The sequence below is a fragment of the Dioscorea cayenensis genome, chromosome 13 (genome assembly GCF_009730915.1).
Source record: "Dioscorea cayenensis subsp. rotundata cultivar TDr96_F1 chromosome 13, TDr96_F1_v2_PseudoChromosome.rev07_lg8_w22 25.fasta, whole genome shotgun sequence".
Taxonomy (NCBI): Eukaryota; Viridiplantae; Streptophyta; class Magnoliopsida; order Dioscoreales; family Dioscoreaceae; genus Dioscorea; species Dioscorea cayenensis.
Genome location: NC_052483.1, coordinates 6,128,292 through 6,138,096, shown reverse-complemented (window position 1 = coordinate 6,138,096; position 9,805 = coordinate 6,128,292). Strand labels below are relative to the sequence as shown.

Sequence of the window (9,805 nt, the reverse complement as noted above, 5' to 3'; positions counted from 1 at the left end):
AACCCATGACATAAAGTGCATGAAGAGAATACTTGGTTACTTTCATTGCAAGCAGTGAAAGTGAATCAAATGCAAAAGAAGCAGAGGTTATGATTGAGATTATGAAGGAGTATGCAGGAGAGATGGCAAGAGAAGGTAGTTTGGGGAAGGATGAGTTTGTGGAGTTTATGGATAGAATGAGAGTGTTGTTGGATCCTTTGGAGAGGTGTTATGATGGAGATTATAGAGCGATGTATATATACTTGGATGTTCATGGCGATTTGAGTGAGAGGGAGAGGGAGAAAGTTTGTAGAGTGTTAAGTTGCAAGAGAATGTCTGAAGAGGCATGTGTGCATGCTACACAGAATGAGAGGTTGCCAATGAGGTATGTAGCTCAAGTGTTGTTTATTGAGCAGATGAGGATAAGAGAGGTGCTCATTAATGGAGATGAGCTAAGTACTAGTGAGAAGGAGAAGAAGAAGAAGAAGAAGGTGATGATAATGGGGGGATGAGGAGATGAAGGTTGAAAAGATGAATAAGGAGATGGAGAAGATAGAGAAGAAGAGAAAGAGAAGGGTTTAGAAAGAGATGAAGGAGTTGTTTGAACGTAAGAGGAGAATTGTGAGGATGAACAGTGTACGGGTGTCGCTGACGGGGCGAGGCCAATGGTGAGGTGGCAAGCCAGCTCTACCTTCTGTTAACGTCGTTTGCCTGGGTGACTTGATTAGAAAGATTTGATAAGTTTAGTGACTCGGATAGAATTTTTTTTACTTCAGTGACCAAAATAGGAATTGGCGCATAGTTTAATGACCATTTGGGTCATTTACCCATATATATATATATATATGTGAGTTGGTTCATACTTTGTTTTAAATATTTTATTGATATGGTGAAAGAATATCGGGTTATAAATGACTAGAAAAAATAATTATATGATTGTCTTATGCAAGTTAAGAGTCTTGATTGATGTCTCTTCAAAAAGTTATTTTTTTGTTCTACACTAATATATTATTTGACATTGAAAGTCTTTCATATAATAAATTTGTTTTGATTATTGGAAGAAGATGAATGTACGCTACACATGTATATTTAAAAAATATGAACAAACCACATGCAAACAGTCTATTATTAAGTTGGAAGAGATGAAATATCAACTGCCCAACAACTGCCCAATTGCAAGGATTATTGTATATGTATTTTGATATTATTAAAAACTTGTTATTTATCATAGAGAAAATTAAATTTCTTTTAACCATAATTGTATGTATAATGTCTTTGTTTTGTAGACACATTTATTTTAATATAATTATCTAAATTTTTATTCACTAAATCTGTAAAGTGAAAGGATTTATCGTAATAAACAATTGTATCATAATGTTTTTTTGAAATATACGGAAGATGACTATTTTTTGTCACTTAAATATTAATATCAAAATTATTTATAATGATTATATCTCTAATGCAAACATTATTATCATTATTAAAATTACACTTATCTCTCCCATGCAATGGCATAACACTATTGTGTGTGTATATACAAGAAATGATTTGCCAAAATAGCCCAAGGCCATGGAATCAATGGCCAATCAAGCACCTAATGGGGCATTTTAAATTGTGAAAAACATGTGACTAGCTTGCATTTTGACCTTTTATTTAAAAAAATATATTAAAAATTGCATGTTTATGGCTTTTTTTTAAACAATCTTTTTTTTTTGGAAAAAAATTTTATTTTGTAAAACGCACTGATTTTTTTTTTTAAAAAAATCCATTCATTTTTGAATCGTATTATTATTCAGATAGAAAGTACTTTTACGCATGTTTTAAGAATTATTTATGTTTTAATTTTTTTTTTTGACAAAGTGGATAAACCACATTTATTAGAAAGTTAAAGCAGTTACATGCTAAGGTGACAACAAACAGCGCCAACAACGACGCATTTCACTAAAGTCTGAAACGACCACACAACCAAAACAGAAACAAGTGAAGAACATATAGTCCACTAGAAGTGGAGTAGCCAGATAGAAGAGAAAACAAAAACACCTAGGGGGAAAGGAGAGCTCCCTAGGAGCGGCATTAGGGACATCGCGAAACTAGCCCGTACTAAGCTCGATCTTCCTGGGTGTCACGGCTCACCCCACCTGGGTCAGTGAACTCTAGGCTTCTCTTGACAACATGTGCAGACTCGTCCAATTTTTGTCTTTTGTGATCTGGAGCTGCAGACACCCGAAGTAGAAACATATGAGAAATTTTAGTAATTAAAGATATATAGGAATAAAAGCAATCATCAAAAATTCTCCTGTTTCTTTCAAGCCAGACATTCCAGATTAGGGCTCTAGAGAGAGTGTCCCAAGAAACCTTCGCCTCTTTTCTAATGTTTTTTTCTCCAGGGGCCCCAAAGGTTAGTAGAAGACGAAGGTAGATGATTGAGAGCAAGATTACGGCGGAAGTGTTTTGATTTTTTTTAGAATTATTTTAACTTTTAAACATATTCCAATATGACTTTTTTTTAAAATTTGCTTCTCACTTGTAATAATTTTATATATAAAAAAAAGCCTGAAAATCAATAATATTTTATTTATTTTATTACAATTTTTTATATAAATAATTTATATATATATATATATATTTTTTTTTTTTAAATGTGTTCGAATATAAATAGAAAATACATCTATTATTTTACTTATATTATAAATTTTTACCCCATGTTAGACAAGTAGTTCTATAATATTCAGGTTGTTTACATAAAAGAATATACATATTATTATATTTTAAGATTAAGATTCCCATCCATGGCTATACGTTTGTGTCTAATTTTTTTGTTTTGTTGTCTAGTCACTAGTGGGATGGTGTCCTCTACGTGAAACCATTCTTGTTTTAAACGCAAATTGCCAAAAATGTGAATTTAGTGTTGGATGTGAATAAGAATTATAGATGCGTCTATAGCACACTTTGTAAGAAAAAGAAGGGCATATATATATATATATATTTGAATAAGTTTAAAAGTTTTTAACAAAAATAAAACACAAATAAGTTAAAAAAAAACGTGAAAGAATAATTTTTATTTTAATAATATATTTTTTTTAAAATAAATAAGTTCTTAAGAAATCGTTCAGATGTCAACAGGGCGGGAATTCATCAGGGGATACATTTTCCTGCCCCGATTCGAGAAATTTATTTACAAATACGACCTAACACAAAATATCAACATACACAATCACCAATAAATTATTTGTAAAATTTGGAAAAAAATTAAAAAAAATGCAATATAGTTAATATAAATTTAAGATTTTATTTAATTTGATACCAATGCTCATTAATTATTAATAGTTTTCTTATTAAAAATTGATAGATATATGGTTTTTTGTTCTTATTTAGATATTTATATCATAAAATAATATATATTATATATATATAATATTTAAATTAAATATTTAATATTTCTGGGTTGGGCCGGGGCAGGGAGGATATTCCCTGGCCCAAACCCTAACACCAACACTGAATTTAATTTTGACCCCAGCCCTGACTCTAGAAAAAATTCATTGAGGGAAATTGAATTCTCTCTCGGGGTCGGAACCCATTAACATCCCTACTTAACAGGGCCAATAGAATGCTACTTTAATAATATTTAAAAAAGAAGGGTTGAATTAACCACTTTTTTTTTCATTTTACAATGCAGCCGTTTTTCATTCTAGTTTGATCACTATTCTTTCCTTCGAATAGTGATATTGTTCTGTTGGGCACTGGATTGCGGCCGTTGGAAATTGTTCTGCAGACATCATGGACACCGAGGTGAGACTGTTGGAGTTGGTCGCCGCCATGGAAGATTTCAAGGCCATGAGGGATACTATTCTGAGAAAGATTGAATTAGAGGAAGGGAGAGAGAAAAAAAGGCACTCAGAAAGTGCAAAGCATGGCTTGTCAATTGTCATGGTACCATCATATACTTAATTCTATTTTCTTGATTGGTCATGAATTCAAATAAATATGCAAGTCAAATTTTTTGAGGGGCATAAATCATCTATACAATCCAATATAATTTCTTATCATATGGAAAGGCCACCTAACCATCCTTGTATTAACTTGTAGCTTTTGTGCATAGAGTACAAGTAGTTAATTCCTTATTTACAACTCCTTCTTTTTACACTTTTAAGGGGTTATTTGGTTCACGGTAATATTTTCACATTACAATTTGTTACATGGTAATCTAAAAATATTACTACGCTTAGATTAGTAGTAATGGTAATATTGATAGTAATATGTGATCATCAACTTTAGAATATTACCAAACAATTTGGTAATCACATTATCACTAAAATAGATAGCTATGTTGAATTTTTAAGTGGTGTTGTAATCTGAAACTTTTTTTTAGACAAATATGTCCTTTGTTTAGAAAAAAATAATTTTCAAAAACCACTGGATAAAAAATTAATTTTTGATAATATTATTTTGGAAATATCTTTATCTTCAGAAATTTATTTTTTTTGCATATAGGAGGTTAGAGTGGAAAAGATTCCATCTTAAGTTTATAGCATTTCAGACCTTATTACTAAGAGATTTTTATATTCAGAAGTAATTATCTTGTTCATAAGAATTGATTTTTTATTATTGTATAAATGTGTGATACATTTATTGTAATATTTTGATTTAACAATAATAATTATTTATTATTTATTTATTTGATACACTATCAATTTATTTAACTAAAGGGCCGGAAGCTAGAAAATAAAAACATTATTGATTTTTTTTTACTGTATCTCAAAGAAAAATGGTAGGTGCAACAATTTTATTAGACATAGAGTGTAAAATAGAATGATGTTTGATTTAGGTGGATCTATGAGTAAAATAAAAATTTATAATAAATTATAGTTAAGTTTTTATATTTTCTTTATTTTAACTTTTGTTGGAAAAGCAAGGTAATCAATCAAATGAATAAGAAAAATGAATCAATTGCGATTAACGGATGATGCGAAATCAAACCCGTTCCTCATCTGCATAGGCTCTAAATGCTCGAATCATGAGTCGCTTTCAAAAGGTAAAGCGTGCATTTTATTTTATTTTTTTAGTAAAAGCATGTCATAATAATAATAATAATAATAATAATAATAATAATAATAATAATAATAATAATAATAATGCATGCCATTTTATTGTTTTTTTGGTAAATCATGTCATTTAATTAATAATAATAATTATTATTATTTTGAAATAAATAGATTTTTTAAAAATTAACAGCATTTAAATAATAGGTGAAATAGTCCAAAAGCTTGGAAAGAAACTTTGTTTAGTTTTTTTTTTTAACTAGCCAACACTTTGTGCCGATCTAACATTTAGTAAGATGGTTCCATGAAAATTTTGAGGAATAAATAGCCTTGGGGTTATTATAATAAATGTAAAAAAGATAAGGGCAAACTTGAAAAGAAGCCCCACACACAGAAATATATATATATATATATTATATTAAATATAATATATTTTTTTTCATGTACCCTTCTTATTTGAATATCTTTCAGTAGAATTTTTTGTATAATATTAATTATTATTAAAGTTATAAATAAAAGAACAAAAGACAAGTATGGATTGATCCTTTTTTTTCAAATAAATTAAAATAAAAACTCCCAAAATTGTCAATTTGTGGGTTTTCAAAAAGAATTTTTTTTTTGAAGGACTAATAGTATTTAACCAGAAGAAAGGCCCATAAAAGGTCCACATCCATGAAGCCCAATGGGAAGGCCCATATATATTCTGGTTTCTTTAGGATGTGCACCAAGTGTCTCCTGCGATTTATATGGTTTTAAGAAAATTTTTTTAGGGTTTTATCAGAGCACTTTGGGAGGAAATACGATGGTTGGGATGGAAATTTCGCAGGAGCTTCAGCGATTTCTTGAGGTTTGATTCATCTTCCTCCTTCTCTCGTTGTCTGTCTCTCTGGGTTTCGTTGTTGGTGTGGGTGAAGAAGAGAATGGGGGATTTGCTTGCGGAGCTGGAGCATCTACTCCGATCGGTAAGAGAGATTTCGCTCAAAATCTTATAATTTGATGCTTAGGGTTTCAATGTTTCACAATTATTAGATGTGGATTTCGTTTTTGAATTTTGATTTTGGTGGTTTGTTTTGATGGATGGATGGATGGATGTTGCAGGAAGGGATGACGAGGGAGGAGGCTGTGTTCTTCAAGGAATGCAAGGATAGAGCTATCAAGGATTTCACTGTTGGTTCTTGTGCTTCTTCAGCCATTGCCTGGATCGGTATATGCTTTATACATAGTTTTTCGATTTCGATGAATAAAGAAAAAAAAAACTTTCTTTTATGTAATACTTAATGCTATGAGCTTATGTGAGATCTCTAAAATTTGATTTTTGAATATGTATGTAATGCAGCATCTAGAAGCTTGGTTCCTTGGCATAGGTTTAGCCTTTCAGCTGGTGAGTTCATGAATCATTCTTCTAATTATATTTAATTGTTCACTAAAATTGGCTCATTTTTTTTATGTTTTGCTATTGTAAATACTTAAATTCACCACCTTTTTTAAAAGGAAAAAAGACTGATTAGTAGTGTTGAAATATTGGTCTCGTAGTTATTTCTTGTAGCTTAAATTAATTGAGCTTGTGAATTGTCCAAATAATTACATTTGTATGTGTGTGTGGCTTCAAGTTCTTGTGTTCGTGAAATTTGATTTGTATGTGTGTGGAACTTTTGTGATTCATGAAGTACCCAAACAAATTACATTTTTTGTTTGTCTTTGAGTGCATTTTCAAGCAATTGAGCTGATGACATTGGATATATATATGTGGTGCTTCAATTAATCTGGTGCATGAATCATCCTAATAGTTTTACATTAGTGTGTGTGCATGTTGAGCTTTAATTAAATGACTGCATGAATCATCAAAAAGAAAAATAGTTACTTTTGTGTGTGCGTATGGACGGAGTTTCAATTTAATTGAGCTTATTAATTATCAATATAGTTAAATTTGTATTTTTGTGCGAGAGGCTTCAAATCCTTTGGTTCATGTATCATCCAAATGATCACATCTTGTGTGTGTGTGTGCGCTCGCGTGTTTGGAGTTTCAATTACTTGAGCTCATTAATCGTTCTATGGAGTTTCGATTACTTGAGCTCATTAATCGTCAAAATGGTTAAATTTATGTTTTTGTGTGGGGGGCTTCAAATAAATGGGTCCATGGATTATCCAAATAATTACATATGTTGGGGGTATTCTCTAGTGTGTGATAGCAAATAATTCTGTAAATGGTGCAGGGTCTGGTATGCTAGCAGGAATGTGGAGGTTTAATCATTCATTGGATGTTTGTGTGGATAAAATTCTAGGGCGTGATTGGGATCACATGAAGTTTGGTTTGGCAGGCGTGTAGGTTCTACTTCTCAATTACATGTATATACATTCTTGCATTGTGCAACACCATTTGCAAATGTGCCCTTGAGTAGAGCTCTCCAATGCACCATGTGGCACACTTAGATTTCTCTATTTGTGCACTGGTAAATATGTAATGCCAGCACCTCCCTGATATTCTGGAAATTTTTTGTTAGCTTTGTGATTTTCTTCTATTTCTCTTAGTAACTCTATAACTCTATGTTGTGAATTAATTGATTCCTGATTCTCAGAACAAATCCACAATCAACTTAATTCACAAAAATGGACCTCAAATCAAGCAGAACTTCAGATTAATGACAGTTTAACTGACAAAAACACCAATCCAGCAACAAATAAGCATAATTCCATCATCAAAGCATTCAGATCAGCACCATCCCAATAGATCTCAAAACAATGTCATGCCAAACACCAAATACAACTATTCTACTCTTACGGCTATAGATCCGGTGATTACAAAAGCAAAGTACTAGATATACGGGAATACTTCCCTCCTGTGCGATTGCGGAGGCGATCGCCGGAGATCAACTCACGAGGCCCAATACTTCTACTGCTTCTTGGCTGCTCTCCTCTATCTCCCTTTCTTCTCATTTATACTACTAGCATCCACCCTTAACCTACTCCCTTCTCGGACCAATCGGGGCATGAGTTGCATAGCTAATATCTTTTATCATGGCCAATCTGTCTCTCCCTTGCCACGTCCTCGGGTGTAACATAACCAGCGAGTCTACAACTCCTCCACTTTTCCTTTGACTTCCTGCCTTGGTGATGAAGACTCATCCACGTCAGCTGCCTCCACCCTCCTGCTCATGTGCTTTTCCTGTAATTGATTTAACGGCCCCTTAAGTAGAACATTACCCTCCCCATTAAATGAAACCTTGTCCTCAAGGTTCGAGGAGAAGGAAATAATTTACGAAACTATCCTCATCCTCCCATGAACAATCATCTTCATTTGACCCTCCATTGAATCAAGACACAGCATGCTTGGCTTCCCTTTCACGAGAATTGTTACATTTTATATACGCAATTGGTTGCATTTGCGGTCCTTCTCTCTGATATACGCAATGGAAGAGGTATATTATTTGCCACATCTCCTGGGTCATCTTCACATTTCTTCAGCAATGATACATGAAATCTTGAGTGAATTCGAGGCTTGGTGGTAAAGCCAGATTGATATACCGCACGCCACTCTTTTGACAATCAGAAGGGACGAAATATCTCGACCCAAGCTACGATTTCTTGAAGAGCCATTTGAATGTTATGCATGTGGTTTGAAGTTTAACAAAACCCAGCGACCTTCGTAAAAAGATATATCTTGGCGCTTCTTGTCTGCTAATTTCTTCATTCTGGCTTGAGCCTTCACCAAATTCTGCTTCAATTGTTGTAAGACTTGATCACGTTGTTGCAATAAAGAAGCAATTTCTGGTGGATCTTTATCAGCAGAATTATAAGTGATCAAGGTTGGAGGTTCTCTGCCAAACACAATGTAAAAGGGTGACATGCCTGCATTGGTGTGGTATGATGTATTATACCAAAATTGTGCCCATGGAAGTAGCTCCAACCATTGTTTTGGATTTTCAGAAACAAAACATCGTAGATACATCTCCAGACACTTGTTCAATGCTTCAGATTGACCATCTGATTGTGGATGATAAGCAGTGGACATAGACAATGTTGTCCCCATGGCATGAAAAAGAGCTATCCAAAATCTGCTAAGGAAGACCTTATCCCTGTCAGTTACTATTGATTTTGGAACTCCATGTAGCTTAACAATGTTCTGAATAAATGCTGTAGCTACTGAGGTACTAGAGAAATCTGTTTTCATAGGAATAAAGTGGCCAAATTTTGACAATCTATCCACCACCACCATTATGACAGTAAAACCCTTTGTATTCGGAAGCCCTAAAATGAAGTCCATTGCTATTTCTTCCCAAATTCTCTGTGGGATTGGAAGAGGCTGTAATAATCCCTTTGGATGAGTGTGATCATTCTTTGCTCTTTGGCATACCAGACAACTTTTGACAAAGTCTTGTACATCCTTTCGAAGACCCTTCCAATAAAATTGTAATGATAGCCGGGCAAAAGTTCTAAGAGAACCTGCATGACCTCCAATTCTTGATGAATGATATTCCTGTAGTAATTGCTGTCGAAGCACATTATTATCTGGCACTACAATTCTCCCATTATGCCATAATAAATTTTGTTTCACTGAGAATTTTGGATCCACATTCTGGCCTTGCTGTGTTGCTGTGATTAAACTTGCACAAAATGTATCTTGCTGTTGCAGTGCCTGAATTTGTGATATCAAAGAGTAATTCACTGAAGACATAGCCAATAAATGACTTCTAGATAGTGCATCTGTTGGAATATTCTCTTTACCCGGTTTGTACTCAATAGAAAAGTCATACCCTAGTAATTTAGGCAGCCACCTTTGTTGTTCAGGG

General features: G+C 33.1%; 1 protein-coding gene across 1 annotated transcript; it reads left to right on the top strand.

The window, feature by feature from the left end:
• The first annotated feature begins 5,759 nt into the window (after positions 1-5,759).
• Positions 5,760-7,530, top strand: LOC120274794. Its single transcript, XM_039281332.1, has 4 exons — positions 5,760-5,980; positions 6,117-6,222; positions 6,355-6,399; positions 7,232-7,530. The coding sequence occupies exons 1-4, from the start codon at positions 5,939-5,941 to the stop codon at positions 7,342-7,344; spliced, it is 306 nt and encodes a 101-aa protein (XP_039137266.1). The 5' UTR covers positions 5,760-5,938; the 3' UTR covers positions 7,345-7,530.
• Positions 7,531-9,805: the final 2,275 nt, after the last annotated feature.

Excerpts from the sequence above, each read along its gene's own strand:
- LOC120274794 (XM_039281332.1), top strand. The coding sequence starts at position 5,939 with ATGGGGGATTTGCTTGCGGAGCTGGAGCATCTACTCCGATCG. Across the intron at positions 6,223-6,354 it reads TTCAGCCATTGCCTGGATCG|CATCTAGAAGCTTGGTTCCT; the intron begins GTATATGCTTTA and ends TATGTAATGCAG. Across the intron at positions 6,400-7,231 it reads TAGGTTTAGCCTTTCAGCTG|GGTCTGGTATGCTAGCAGGA; the intron begins GTGAGTTCATGA and ends TAAATGGTGCAG.